Raw genomic sequence first — 15854 nt, 5'->3', positions numbered from 1 at the left:
AATATTACTAACTAAATACGGTTCGTTGATTATTACTAATGATAAATTTTTGTGGATAATTTATTTTAAAAATTTTATTTTTTATTTCTTTCTTAATATTAGGGACTAAAAATAAGATCGTTGGTAATTACCGACAAAAAATTTTCGTAGATGTTTATTTGAAAATTTTTTTTCTTATTTTTTTTTCTTAATATTACCTAAAAAAAACGATTTCATTGGTAATTACCGATGAAAAAGTTTCGTAGGTAAAATTTTTTAAGCTTTTTTAATTTTTTTAATTTTCTTTTTAATATTACTTACTAAATACGAGTTAGTCAGTAATTATCAACGAATCTTTTTATCAGTATTTTTTGCATTTGGTCACTAATTTTGCCGCCAATATTAGGCACTACTTTTATCTATAAAATTGCATCATCGGTAAAGAGTCTGTCAGCAATTGGTCAGTAATTTCGTCGATACAAATTAGTTTAAATTTTATTTTTCTTTTTCATCGATAAAGCGTTGGTAAATCGTCAGTAAATTACTCACGAAATTCTGTTGTCGGTAATTTTCGTAGTTATTTTTCAAATTTCTTGTAGTGCGAATTAATTTTATCCTCCATTAAAGAGAGCGAGATGTGCTGGTACCCATTAGAACTGCACAATTGAGATAAGAGTTTTGTAAATGTTGTAAATATCTAGGGTAAATTATACAAAATGCACCTCAACTTACATAACAATGAGGAAAATAAATTTTAATTTGTAATAGAAACTCTCTGATTTTTAATTTACGTAAGATAAAATCCCTTGTGACTTTCAGTAGCTAGTTTTTAAGTTATTTGTGTTAATGTGTCATTTAAAAAAAAAAAAAAACTTATATTTTCATGGATTAGTAACTTTAAGTGAACAAGTTCTAAATTATTGAAGTGTTGATGTGTGCGATTTGGATCATCGAAATTGTGAGTAAAAAGAAAGAATAATTAACATTTTTTTCCTAATAAGTGTCAAATTAATAGAGAAAATATAATTTTTAATTGAGAAAGTGTAACGTTTACAAAAATAATCTAAAAGTCAGCGACTTAAAGATAATATTATGTTACTTAAATAAAAGTCAAGAGTTTTACATTACAAATTAAAATTTAGGTAACTTATTGTTATATACCCCTAAATTGAGGCACTGTTTATGTCATTTACCCAAATACCTATATCAATGTTAATAAGTTCTCCATGGCTACTGGAAATTGAAAAGCTGAAGCCATGTTTTTCCTTTTTGTTATTGTCAACGAATATTGAAAGTGTCAAGAATAAATTCTAAAAGAATAAAAAATTCTAAGGATATGAAGAACTGTGGCATCGAATCCTAAAAACGTGGAATTTTTCTGCTGTTACATGTAGAAATATTGAATTTTGATTATTTTCATTTTTTTTATGTTTTTGTTTCTCTTCGTGAATAAAGCTTTTTTGGATTTCCCAATACCAAAGCTTTTTAGTTTTATAAATAAAATAAAGCTTTTGTGTTCGTGAATAAAGTTGTAAATAAACCTTTTCATTTCTCAATTTTACCGTTCTGCTAGAAGCTTGGACTCTCTCTTTAAAACTTCAACTTCACAGGCCACTCATTTTATTGCTTTTTCTCCTAGAAGAAAAGAAATTTTCGGCTTCATCTTTTTGTTTTGCCTGCTGATCATCATCTCAATCACTGAAGTTCTTGTTGCGCGTTTAGGTACTTATTCCTTTTTTTTTTTTTCAGTTTTTCCTTTTATCTCTTTCTCCTTCTTTGTGTCTGGGAATTCTAATCACAACTTTCTTTTTTTTAACAAGCATGAAAAACGTTTTATGGGTATGCACAAAACGGATTTTGTAAATATGGCAACGGGGCAAGTCAGAAGCAAGGATTGCTCCCATATCGCATTCCACAAAAGTTTGGGATTGGGACGAAGACTTCCCCACTGATAATAGGGTGGGACAGGTTGCTATATGAGGGCTTTTTTTTCATTTTAATTTATTATTATGTAATATAAATTTATTTATTTATTTATTAAAAAATAAAATATAAGTTAGAAATATAAGTTTTAAACATAATTTTAATAATATATTTATATTTTTACTAAAATTATAATATTTAATTACATAAATACATAGAAATAAATTATTTTTAATAAAAAATAATAAGATGTTATTGTGTGGGGGGTGAATTATAGGAAATTGAAGCGAGGAGAAGGTCTCTCCATAGCCATTTCACATAATATCGGGATCGAGGTGGGATCGAGAAAAATTAATTGGGTGCAGGCACTTTTACCATCCCTATTTGTGAAGAAGCCCTAAAAGCATTAAGAGAGGGCATAAGATGCTATTTGAAGGAAGCTCAAATTCATGATCAAAGTTGTTGTTTTGGTTTGTGGATAGCCTAAAACCAATGAGAGAAACACAATGAGAGAGAGCATTGGGGTAATTAGAAGAAAGGAAGAAATAGAGAGGCATCAGGATAGGTGGAAGGAAGGGAGAGATGAGAGAGGCATGGTGATTTTATTTATGGGCATAAAAGTTAATTTATTTAAAAAATAGTGTCGTATCAGTTTTATAACCAGTTTAAAAAAGACTTTTGTACTGATTAAATTAAATATTAAAAAATTTTATATTACAAATTAAAATTGAGATATGTCAATGTTACACACCCCAAGTTGAGGTACTATCTATGAAATTTACTTATTTTTATACTTTTGTTCTTAATAATTCTTTAAGACAATGAAATTCTTGTAATACTCTAAGAGATATTCTTATTTTTGTCTTATTTGTTATTCCTTCCCTTTCACTATAAGTGAAATAGTCGAGACACAGAACCTAATAATTTCGATTTGAATTTGACTTATTTTAATTAATTTTTCAAATAATTCTATTATTGTGATTCAATTTAAATTGACCAAATACTCACTCTTAATTTAGTGGACATTTTCAAAGCAAAATTGTTATCCATTTCAGAATGTTATTCTACACATATACTGTCAGGCAGAATGATACTGTTAGAAAGAATTCCAACGTGTATATTAATTTATTTTTTTCAAAGGAAGGAAAACTTTGCGAATTAATTCTTCTTTTTGGGTTGAAATTCATAGTGTAATGAAAAGTCTACAACTTAAGGATCTTTGGACAAGTGTTTGATATTTGGATGAATATAGAGAAATCACGAATTAATGAATTCAACTATGAGAAGATTATAGGTTTATTAAGTGAAGGTCGTCTAATGGAAGATGCATCTTTGGCATTCATGGAAATGAGAGCCCTACCCTACAAATATACAATTCCTTAGTTCATGGTCATGCTGGAAATAGGAAGTTTGATCATGCCTTGTTATACCTTAATCAAATGAAAGAAATTAATTTGTAATTGGAAATTAATACTTATGATGGCTTGATTCAAGCTTATGGAAAGTATAATAGGTGCTTGAAGAAGATAGAGATGGATGGGGTGTTGGCATATTTTTTTGGTACAGCTGAATTGAAACCCAAACTTAAGACCTAACAGCCTTGTATTGATAGAGTAAGGAACTTAAAGCAACATAAATATGAAGAAAATGGTAATTTGTATTGATAAACTGTTGGGAACGAGATTACAGCATTCTTCCTATGTCTCTTCCACCTTCCAATAGCTATTACAACCTCACAATGCAATTAACAAAGAAACAATAACAATGGAGAAGAAAATGACCAAAGAATTCCAAGAAAGAAATTCTATTGGCCACCAAAAAATTCCAGAAATTTTACTGGCCCAAGCATTACTGCTGAGATGTTTAACCAAATGCACAACATGCCTTTCACACCATTTTCTTTGCTTATTTATAGGCATTTGTTGCACCCACAGGTCCATGTGCTACTGCCTTCCCGAGAATATCCTTAACAGATTAATTTGCTTTGCTGGATAACTGCTTTCTCTTCTTCTGTAATATTCTTAAGCCTTGTAGACTAAACCATCCAGCCTTGAGCACTTTCCCTATCATATGAACCCATAATCTAATTTGGGGACAATTTAATCATAATTTTGGACAAGTCGCAATTTTTTTTTTTAATTTGATTCATCACAAAGTGTTCATTATTCCACAAAAATAGAGCCCTTTCTACAGCCTACAACATAAAATTCACCTTAAAAAAAAAAAAAAAAAATTGTTGTTTCATTATGACTACAAACTATGCTAAACAAATCCAATTTTACATCTGATTAGATTCCTCCAAGAGTTTTTATCAGCTGTACAAAGCATGAACACATTGAGATATGCAATTTATCATGATTCTTAGCCAATGGAAGCTCCAAAAGAATTAATCATAGCAATTTTATATCATGACAAACAGGGCACATTTTGTTGAACTCAATAAGCTTATGATACTCAAATCACCATTCTCTGTTTGTGTGACTAACTTCAGCATCACTTTATTTATAGAAAAGCATGATAATTGTTCCCCCTCATGTTGCAGCAGGCTAATACTTTTCAAGTTGGATTATAGATTTAATTTCTATGTAAGAGTGAATTAGAATCGCTAAAAAAGAATGAAAACACAATGAAAGAAACGATTTTCTAAAAAAAATCTCCAAATCTCGATTTTAATTTTTCAAGCGTTTGAAGCATGGAATTGTTCACATGCAAAAACTGCACAATTGTGTTACATTCATGTTTTCAGAACTGCTAGCAATTTGCAGGACAAAACGAAGGAACCTGTTTAAGCGAGTATACTGAATGTTTTCCTTTGTTTTGTCTAGAGCATGGTACAAGTATCATAAGGCCTCTGTGTACTTCACTTGTAGATTTTTTTTTTTTTTTTTTTGAGGGGACACTTGTTGATATTGTTAACTCAGGTTAGAAAACTAGAAATTTACTTCAACCACTATTCATGGATGAATTTCCTTGGTTGTCATCCTGTACTGTCAAAGTCCTGAAGAACATTTCTATTTCTTCTAGCAATCTCTTTTTCTCAGTTTGTAAACCCACAGAATCTGCTTCTAGAGGTGCCTCGGATGACATCAAATGAATGAGACATGCACAAACTTCCCCCAAATCATATGTAACTGTTACCCTCATCTCTATTTGATCATCTGTGCGGTCATTTTGAGCATCTTCAGTGTAGATATGTTTCCTGCATTCCTGCAAAGTTAGGAATCTAATGTTATGCATTATCTTTCAGTATTGCAGTGCGAGTTTCTGCTGTTACATTTGTGTATCCCTTAAAATTTATATATTGCCATAGCATTATCATACCTGAAGTAACCTATTTAGAGAAGCAATTTGATCAGCCTTTAAGAACTCCGAGCTTACCAGCTGTTGAAATAAAAGCACCATCTCAGTGCTAATATTACTGGCCATAAGGTTTTTAATTATACCAGAAATGCAGGGATCGTCAAACACAGTGCTCATCCACTGAGGAGATTTTTGTAGCTTTAGCAATGCAACTGCTGCATGAACAGCAGGCTTGTGATAATTAGTGAAAGATTTGGAAGGTAAACATGGAACCGCCAAAGACATTGCCATCTCTTCTACAATCAGCCTGCACCAGGTATTATCTGCAGTGACTATTGTCTCCTTCATGTCCAGCTTTTCCCATCCCAAAATCATTGATAGGCATTGGCTGCAGTTTATAGATACCCTGATGTCACTGTAAAATATCAGGCCTTCTAATATAGTCACCATGGACATTAGGTAACCCATGGAGCATTTTAGTTCCTCTTTTTTTCTGTTTCTCTGCTCTGATAGTCTTTTAATGAACTCTAACAAGCAATACGATGCAACAAGCTTGACCGGAGGAGACCCAAAATGCAACAGCCTACACAAGTCATGGCAGTAGATGCTAACCATTGAAAGCGGCTGCATCCCGTTTGATAGATCAAGTAAATTTTGCCAATCCACAGCCCCATCGAGAACGACATGCAAACTAAAACAGAAAGTTAGATTCAAAGCATGAAATCACATAGTTGGATTTAAAAGAGCAATTAATTACCATCTTAAAGAGAAAAAGTTCAGTAAAAGCACGAAAATCAGAGTTTCAGCAATGCTTGTTCCCTCATTGCAATCAAACAAAGCAGGTCCCTTTGAACAGGCCTCATGAATCACGTTGTTTATCACAGACGCCAGAGAAGCATTGAAAATTATGGCTTTTGCAGCTCCTAACAAGACTTTGCTGGTGGATTGGTGCAAAATCAAGGAAAAAATGGCAATTAATCGTAAAGATTCAGTAGACCAGCTTTTTGCAGCCTTTGTGTAGATGACATAGTCCATCAACTACAAAACAAGGTAAAACGCCCAATCAGTTTCATGGTATTATGAGGATACTACATGAGCTCAGGTTGAGACTCAGCACCTTCATTGTCACTGCAAGCCAAGCTTCATCGTCACTCAATGCTTTGGCGGGCACTGAATGTAGAACATTGAACACTAAAAGGGAGGTTGCCATGAATGTTTCTGGAGAAGAAAAATGATTAGGATTGTAATAGATATTTCGGATTGCATTGCCTATGCCGTTCAAACATAATTGGTCTGATGCAGCTGGAGAGATGCTGATGATTGTTGCTAAGAGATTTACTATTGACACAAAGTCACCCTCCTGGTTTTCTTCCTCTGCCAGCTGCATCAGTAAGCATACCAAAAGTCTTGCTGCGTAGTTATCTTCAGATGTTGCCAACTCTGCAATTACTTCCATATTTATAATGTGACCACTTTCCCCATGAACAACAATCTGGGTCCCATTTGAGCCATTGCTTCTGCAAAATTTTAGTATTTGGTAAGACAATGTGTAGCAGAGTTTCTCTTGTTGAAACAGCCATTTCAGTGATACAAAGTGAATTCTTGAAGAAGGCAAATCCCATTCATTTTCAGTCACTAGATGAAACAGGATCCTCTCAGCTTCTAGACTGTAGGGGATTCGGTGGTTCATTTTGGTGACACTGCGATACAGACCATAAAGGTTTACCAGTTGCATCATTGTTACTGTATTGGTGGCATCATTACTGTTGACAAGAATATATTGTTCAAGAGAAGCCAATATGGACTTCTCATCTGCAAGCCTGAGAAATTCAATGTGAAAAACAAGATATTTTATAAATGCATATACCAATGGAGTAATTATGCATTGTATTGTATAAATTAACCAGGCAACTAGGATCAAAGTAGATCAATCACCTGTCATCATATAAAGAACTTGCATGTAAAATCAACAAAACTGCAGATTGACAAGTTGATAATGATGGATTTTGGGAGGACTTCTGTCCAAGCAGAAATAACAGATCAATAGGGTCAGTTGGAAGATTTGGAGCAGCATCTCTAATGGGTTCTCCAGTATCATTTCCCAGAAGAACATCCACAATTGAACTGAGCATCATATATACTCTTAATTTCATTTTTTCCGTAGCGAATGCCCCTAGATATCCAAATGCCAAACTGAACCAAGACGATTTAACCAATCTGTTTGCAAATTTTATGGCTTGGATGTCAGAATCCTGAAGCAGTATAAAATGAAAAGTTTCCAATATACCCAGGATAATTTCCTCATCCACTTCGTCAATGGCCATCACAAACCAAGGCAAGATATGTGATGTGCATATATCCACAATACAATTTAGTAAACCTGTGATACTAGAGTTGTTAGTGGACATTTCTTCATGACCATGTCGATATGCCTCTTTAAGCAAGTACAAAGAGTACAAAAGTTGATTGGGATCTTTTTTGGAGATATTTAGAGAAGTTAAAATGGCATGACTTATTGCTTCTTCAACTGATGTTATCAGATCCAAAGTTCTACAGAAAGATGGAGATTGTAAAAGAGCTACAAAAATTGAGCAGACCATTACAAATGTGTCTGAAGACATGCCCATCTCCCCATCAGTATGCCTCTTCAACATCCTTGCCAAAACATGAACTAGTTCATCAATATGGGAAGTTGATATGATTCCAGGAAAATCAGAAATGCCATTCCATATAAGTTTCATTGTTTGAATTTGAACAGGATGAAAAGGAACTTCAGATACGAATCGCAGAATTGGAATAAGAATTGGGAATCCAACAAGTAGTCTTTCTGTGAAGCCTTTTTCAGCTATTGATAAAAGATCAAGAACCAGAATGCAAGAGTTGACAACTGGGTCCTTACCTTCTGTCCACAGACAATAGAAATTCATGAGCACCACAACTTTTTGCAGCATAATAACTTCAGTTTTGGAGAATCAAAAAGAGAAATATAGAACGAGGCATAATTCCTTGTCAAGCTTGGATGCTGGAAGTCATTGGCAATGCAAGAGTTTAACCAGAATTCCGTTCACAATATTGGAAGGTCATAAAAATGTAGATTGGATTGTGTCAAATCTGGATGTAGGTAGCCCTTGATTTTAATATGCATGCAGAATAACCCTTACCTGACAATCTTAGTATTTCAAACACGTAGTCCACAATGTTTTCTTCAACCAAAAGTTGAATCTGTTTGCCTGGAGCCCCTTCCCTTGACAAATAGTGAAAGATTAGATCTAGTGTGCTGACTTGGATTTGCCTATCTGATGAAAGAAGTGGGCCTTTAATGGCCTCAGCAAATAAGAGATTAAGAGGAGGATCATCTACTCCACGTTCTGTCGTTTGCATGAAGTTATCAGCTTCATCAGAACTCATGCTACGTATGTCATTTGCATATGCATTCTCGAAATAGCCCTTCTGAGCGAGGATTGTCAAAAATGCTGGTCCAAAAGAAACAAAAGAGAATAAGTTAGTTGACAGAGGATGACAATGATGATTAGGCAAAAAGAAGTTATGCAGGAGTTGCAGTTTCATGAATAAGTTAAATTTAGCCACGTACAATCAGCAGAATCTTCCTCTGTGGTGTACATTACATTATAGAAATCAGAATTAGTATAGCTGTAACTTATAGTCTCAAAAAAAACCAAAACAGCTTATGCTTGTATGATTGGTCATGTTATAAAAGTCGCAGGCAGCCAGGATCCATTTGTTTATCATCTAGGTCATAGATAGCATGTTTTTAGGGCCTAGCAATGCAATGTAAAGAAAATCTGAAAAAAGCTCTAAATCATATGATGATCCAGAGATCCAGCCCTTTTTACTGTTGTATTGAAATATGAGTGGGATCCATACCAAAGTAATAGGTTAATAGCTTGAAGTTTTACAAATCCAACAGCCGAGAACTAAAGCTTAACCGATCTTTAAGCTTTCTCCAGTTTTGCCCAAGGAATTATGGTATGCATACTACTAATATATGCAAACTAGTATACACGTTATTTTTTTTATGATATCAAAATATATAATTTGTACCAAAGAGTTCAGAAGAAAAGCCTTACGTCAAGTCCAGCATTCAAACCAAACCATAAACTTGATTACACAAGGGTAAGAAAAACAACACAAACCTACACAATTCAATCGGACAGTATCATCCTGGGTCTTCACAAGGGCCTCCAGTGACAGATGCAATAGCTTAGGACAGAAGGCAAGAAGAGAGTCAACTCCATCAATATCCTTATATGCAGATTGGCAAAGGGATAGTTTGTATAGAACAAACAAGATCTCTCCCCGTATTTCTTCACTGCATCAATGGAGCAAGAAAGCATGTAGGCAAGTTCAATTATGATTCAGTGGTGCAAGGTGAAGGTAAATTATGACTGTCATAGTTGCTTCATAGATACCTTGGCAACTGAAGACCTGTGACAAGATTGGATAAAAGGGCATCTTTGTCTTTAATGTGAGCATAAGGATTATTCGTATAACAGTTCAAGAGAACACCAAAACAGTGGAGCTGCATTTGAGATTACATATGCAAATTAATAACATTTTTTTTTACCATGTTATTGCAAGAGAACACCTTGCCCAGTAAATCTCTTCTACTCCAACTCTTCGATGTGCCCAAGTCAGACGCAGATTGCATAGTTGAACAAAATGGATACTAGAATGCAAACAATGACATAGGAATATATATAATGCATTGAACATGCCAATGCTGGACCAGGGTACTTGTCCAGTTCTCAACCTGTACCCGAGCAACATAATTGTGTAGCATTTTTCCAGCGTGAAAGCAAAATGAAAAATAGAAAACAAGAATGCGTAGGTACAAAATAATAACAATTATTTGAGATCAAGAAGCTTCATTGTAACCCAATATTGTTTTAGCTATAGGGATTGAAATTGTACTCTCACAAGTCTCACACACACAATCTCCAGGCAGCAACGAGATATAGGTTGTCCACATTCAATGTTGGGACTTTAGTTTCTCAGCTATGCGAACCAATTTTAGTAGGTAAACTATGCCAACTGTTTTCTGCAGCCCAGGCCAGAAAATTTTCTCTATTCAAATTTGGAAGTCAATTAGAATTTGCATGTAGCAGAGAGTTCAACAAGTTCCAGTTCCAAGGTAGCACAGAATTATTGATGGTTAATATTATTAAACAGTAGCTCTCTCCTATTTCGTAATTATTCTTCCTTTTCAGAGGTTGAACCAACCACTTGTTGAACAAGACTCTAGTCATCATACTGTTCTAATCATGCCCCAAAAAATCTGCTGTAAAGCACATTATACAAAGTGCATTTTTCTTTACTATTCTTTTCTTTGTGAACAAGAATGTATGCTTGCATTATAAATGATATTCATTAAGACCTAATTTTATGATTTTTTGCTTTCTACTTTCTGTACCTCATAGCTTCAGTAACTATTGAGCCTCTCTAGATGAATCTGGCAATGCAAGCACATCAATTGAACTCAAGTAAGCTTTACTTTCCTTTAGAACTTCCAGCAGATATTCTTGCTTGATTAGCTTAATCTTTGGGCTTTTTACCAAAATTTTTCTATATTAAAAGATTACGCATAACTAAGTGCATACAAGAATTCCTACTCATAGAGGCTTCATACAGTTTATCATGAAAGGTTAATTCTGAAGGTATACATTGCTCTTTTGACAATTACTCGATTCACCACTTGATATCATATGCATTATGCAATTTTGATATCAAATTTGCTGTAGAAGAACAATATCATCAGAGATTCAGAATCATAACAAAATATACTGCCAAGCCCTTTATTGTTTTTCCCTCTTTCAAAAAGAGCCTAATCGGAAATAATTCTCCTTCATAAATTTTGATTCAATGAAAAAAGAAATCACTCACCACATACACCTGCCGCCGACTCCACACCAAGGTGCCGGAGGAGATGTGATCGGCTACTCTCATAAGAAACTCATCACATAGGGAGCCATCACAGGACCCGCAGAGATCAGTGATAAGATCAATGAGCTGGCGAGCGATGGAGTCGTCATCAAACAAGGAGAGAGCAGAGACGAGAGGAGAGAGGAGGAAGTGAGGATGAAAAGAGAGAAGAGCGTGAAGGAAGGGAGGGTGGGAGAGCGAGAGAGAAAGCTGGGAAAGGGCATAGGAGACATGGAAGGTAGGCGCGCGTGCAGTGGTGATGAGATTGGAAAGGCAGAGGAGGCAGATAAAGCCGCCTTGTTGGGTGGGAAGAGAGAGTGTGGATCTGTGGCCTTTGGAGCATTGATGAGAAGTTTGGAGGGTAAGCAAAGGATTGGTGGTGGACTGAAGCCGTGAAGCTGATTCTTCCTCGATCAGGTCCTCAAAATCAAGGTCGGGGTCTTGCAAGTCTGCAAACAACATGGCAGAGAGAGGGAGACAGACGGGGATATGGGTTTCGGTGGTTTGATTTCAAATGTGAGCGCGACAGTGATGGATGCACTTTTAGACTGTGAAACCCATTTTCATAAGACGCTCTCGCTTAAACTATGCCTTACCAATTATTTTTTAATATATATATATATATATATTTAATCCCTTTATCTTAACAAAATTAATTAATTTTTATATTTTAAAAAATATATTATTTAATTTTTATATTTTTCTTCTCTTTAATGACTATTTAATTCATTTATTTTAATAAAATTAATAAATTAGTCATTACATTTTGAAAAATACTAATATTTAATCATGTAATTTAGTTTCATTAATTTTGTAGTTTCTCTTATTATTTTTTTATATTCAAACTGTCATGACTCTCTCCCCCCTTATTTTTCTCTCCCCATATTTATTCTCTTTTCCACCCACACCCTTATCCCATTCATTCCCCCCTATTTTTTATCTTTTAATTGAAATTGCTTCAAGTTGTATACATAAAAAGATTAATTATTTTCCTTAAATCTCTAAGTAATTAAAATGATAATTTAAGAAAATTATTTTCTAATAGAGAAAGCATAAAAATAATACATATGGAATTAAATAAAAATACTTTAACAATTGATAAAAAAATATAAATATAAATTTAGTCTCCACACAGAAACATTTCATTTAAGAATATATTTTTCAAAATGTTTTGTTTTCAATTTAAGAAAAAAAGTAAATTTAAATTTAAAAGTCTCCAAATAACAAAATTTTTATTTCATCCAAGAATATGTTTTTTAAAATGTTATGTTTTTAAAATATAATAATTAATTAATTTTATTAAAATAAATAAACTAAATAATAATATTTTTTTTAAAATATAGAATTTAACTAACTAATTTTATTAAAATATAAGAATTAAATAATAATTTAATAAAATTTACTAATAGAAAATTTGATAGAATGATTAAATAATTTAATCGAAGTAAATTACATAAACTAAATAATATATTTTTTAAAATATAAAAAATTAAATAATTAATTTTATTAAGATGTAAGTATTAAATAATAATTTTTCTTTTTTTTTTCATAAACTATGCCTTACATAATTTAATTTATTTTAAAATTTTTAATTTTTTTAATAGATGGTATTACGTTTCATTAAAAAGTTGAAACCATTATATTAGTAGACTCGCACAAAATATTTTAAGCCTTTTTTTTTTTTTCACCAAACGCCCAAACAAACCCTTAAACTTTCTTCCAATAGTTAATTTGATCCCTCACTTTCATTTACGGTTATTTGAACTTTATATAGTTTAATTTTAATCTAATTAAGTCTAATTTAACAATTTTAATTAACCATTTAAAAAAATTAATAAAACAAATTGTTAATGATTAAAATATTGTTTTTTATATTATTAATAATTATTAAATAATTATCAATTAAAAAGAATTGAGTTTCTTTGTCTGCAACTTCTCCCTTTCCCCTTCTCCTTCTCCTTCTCTTTCTTTTTCAAAATCAAGTTTACTGCTTTTGAGATGAAATTCATTTATAAAATACACATGTATTAAAAATAAAAACCTAAAATCTTTTAATTTAATGGTCCAAAATGAAATATAATGAATAGTGGATTATATGAAATCAAAATCAAATTCACCACACAAACCCATTTACTCTTCATCTTCTACTGCCCTAGACAAATTGGAATTTTTTAATAGAAAACTAAGAAAATTTGCAAACAAGATTTGAGTTCTATTACCAAAACTAAGTTGTTGGTGCCCTTTCTTATACCCACCTTTGTGAAAAGTCTAGGCAAACTATACTCAAGTAATGATACTTGCATAGGTCTTAATGGCGAGCCTTCTCTCCAAGATAACCGCATTCATTTGATCTAGTCTTATGACTTCCCATGTGCAAACCGCCGTAACTTAAACTCGTAAATGCCAAAAAGTTATTCTTAGCAAATGGGTATTTCAGCACTTGTTATCTACCAAACTAATTCTTAGGATCTGCTAGTGCCTTTGGTGATATAGTGCCACCCCAAAATACCAGAATATACGGTACTACAAAATACCAAAATGTATAGTTTGATTAACCAAATGATAAGTATCCTAGTTTAACACAACTCATTTGCCAAGACAAGCATGCCACATTATTCAAGATTCTGAATCCCACTTTTAACAGATTTCCTTGAACTCGACTTTTTTAGATTTCCATGGAGATAGCAATTTTCTAAAGATCACACTCCTAATCCCAATAGCATTTTACCCGATGTCTATATAAGGAGCATAAACCTCCATGGTCAGGCATGTCATTTTTTCTAGTTAGTTCTATTCTCTCATTCTCTGAATATATTACTGACTTAAGTATCGGAGAGATTGTGTAACACCCCCTACATGTATAGTCTTGTGTAAATCACTGTTCCGGTGTTGGTCCGGACAATTAAGAGGATTAGAATCATGTTTAAGTCACCTAGAAAAACCCTGAACAAAAATTAATAGTGATTATGAGAAGGTTAAATACATATCAGAAAAATAGAACATAAAAGGTTAAATGAGCCAAGGGTCACAGCGATGGGTGACCGCACCGGGAAGTGACTGCGAGGTCAGTATAACTCTATATTTGTATGGGGCATTGTGACACCGCAGTCCTAGGAAAAATTGCACAGTTAGGAGAAATGTGAAATCACAGAAAAATGTTGAGAACCAGATCAAATAATTATATCAGAGTTCCGAAAGAAATATTGAATTATTGACAAACCGGATCAGACCGGCCATGGGCAAATTGGTAAATTCATCCCTAGACGTGACTCATGGCCTAACTGTCCAATAAAATGTGAGAAATTAAAATTGTGAAATATATAATTAAATTGAGGAAGTGGGGAAAAGAAACGAAAAGAAAAGAAAAGAAAATAAAGAATAATGACATCATCATGGATGACATCACCTATATGACCTCATAATTAATTTTCTTTTTTATTAAATATTTGACTAAGTCAAAAATGAGATAAATACATTAAAATGAAAATAAAAAAAAAACCACATAATTTGGTCTTCTTCAACCTCATTTGCCGCCACCTTCTCTCTCCATTTCCTCTCTCATTTTTCTTTGTCTTCCTCCATTAAAGCTCACTTTGAGCTTTGATAACCCTAAATTTCACCATAATTACCCTAGTTTCTTTGATTAAATCTTATGTTTGAGGGTTGAAAAGAAGCTTGGAGATGTAAATTGAAGGAAAAGTTGAAGAGATTGGAAGATTGAAAAACTACACATAAGGTTAGTGAAGATTTTCTTAATCCCCTCTTTAAATTCATCTTTGAACATTTATTTTGAGTTAGAATTGTGTAAAAATTTAACAAAATTAAGCATGTTAGACCATTAGGAAATTTTGGTCAGCCATGGTTAGGGTAGGATTTGATGGTGTTTCATTAAATTAAACATGGATTCTTGGTGAGTTGAAGTTGTATAGGTGATCTATATGTGTGAATTGCATGAATTGAAGAATTTAAAAAATTAGGTTCTTGACCCTTAGGGTTTTAGGGAGAAAATTTGAGAATTTAGTAAATTGATGTACTTTGACCTAAGTGAGGTTTAAAATGGTTAATTGGAGTTAATTGACATGTGTTTGAATGTTTGGAATTGGATTGAAAATGGAATGTGATGCTGTCCCAAATTAGGCAGTTTGACCTAGGTCCCTTTCAGGGACCAAAAGTGTAACTCTGCTACTCCAATTGGTATGAGGCCAATTGGAAATGAAAGTAGACACATAATGCCACCATTTTCATGTAGAAACCCTACCCTGAAAATGACTCTAAGTTAGTGAACAATTAGGTCAAACTCGGAATTCGCACACTGCCACTATACAGAAATGACTAAATGAATAGTAAACGGTGTTTGTTTATTTGGCCATAACTTTGTGTAGGAAGGTCCAAATGACCTAAATTTTATACCGATGGAAAGCTGAGACATATCACTACAACTTTTACGAAGAATAGAAACCCAAATTCTGACCATAACCCATCCAAAAAGTGAGCTGAAGTTGGCACACCAAAACTGCCAGAACTAGAATTGTGCTCAAAATTCTGGGTTTGGACCAATCTGGCTAGCCTTAGAAAAATAGGCATAACTTGGGCTACAAAAGTCCAAATGGAGTGATTCAAAAGGAGAATTAAAGCTAAGACAATAAGGAACAACTTTGATGAAGGACATTTAGTCAAATTCCTAAAGTGACCAGACTAATGGAACAGTAGAA

The 15854-nt window shown here is 33.2% G+C and overlaps 1 protein-coding gene across 1 annotated transcript; it reads right to left on the bottom strand.

Moving 5' to 3' along the window:
• Positions 1 to 4541: 4541 nt before the first annotated feature.
• Positions 4542 to 11725, bottom strand: LOC110646287 (protein PUTATIVE RECOMBINATION INITIATION DEFECT 1). The gene is made up of 9 exons (XM_021799687.2): positions 11104 to 11725; positions 9633 to 9742; positions 9357 to 9532; positions 8364 to 8675; positions 7138 to 8104; positions 6320 to 7022; positions 5960 to 6240; positions 5224 to 5893; positions 4542 to 5109 (listed from the first exon to the last, which is right to left on the bottom strand). Exons 1-9 carry the CDS (start codon positions 11602 to 11604, stop codon positions 4846 to 4848), a joined length of 3984 nt encoding a protein of 1327 aa, XP_021655379.2. The 5' UTR covers positions 11605 to 11725; the 3' UTR covers positions 4542 to 4845.
• Between the last annotated feature and the right edge of the window lie 4129 nt (positions 11726 to 15854).

This window comes from Hevea brasiliensis, chromosome 2, assembly GCF_030052815.1.
Source record: "Hevea brasiliensis isolate MT/VB/25A 57/8 chromosome 2, ASM3005281v1, whole genome shotgun sequence".
Lineage (NCBI taxonomy): Eukaryota > Viridiplantae > Streptophyta > Magnoliopsida > Malpighiales > Euphorbiaceae > Hevea > Hevea brasiliensis.
Note: the sequence above shows the minus strand (reverse complement) of the source record. Positions and strands in the feature narration are given on the sequence as shown.

Coding starts and splice junctions, on each gene's coding strand:
- LOC110646287 (XM_021799687.2), bottom strand. CDS start 11,604: ATGTTGTTTGCAGACTTGCAAGACCCCGACCTTGATTTTGAGGACCTG. Junction 9,533..9,632: donor ACAGGTCTTCAGTTGCCAAG/GTATCTATGAAG, acceptor CCATTGATGCAG/TGAAGAAATACGGGGAGAGA. Junction 5,894..5,959: donor AACTTTTTCTCTTTAAGATG/GTAATTAATTGC, acceptor TTTCTGTTTTAG/TTTGCATGTCGTTCTCGATG.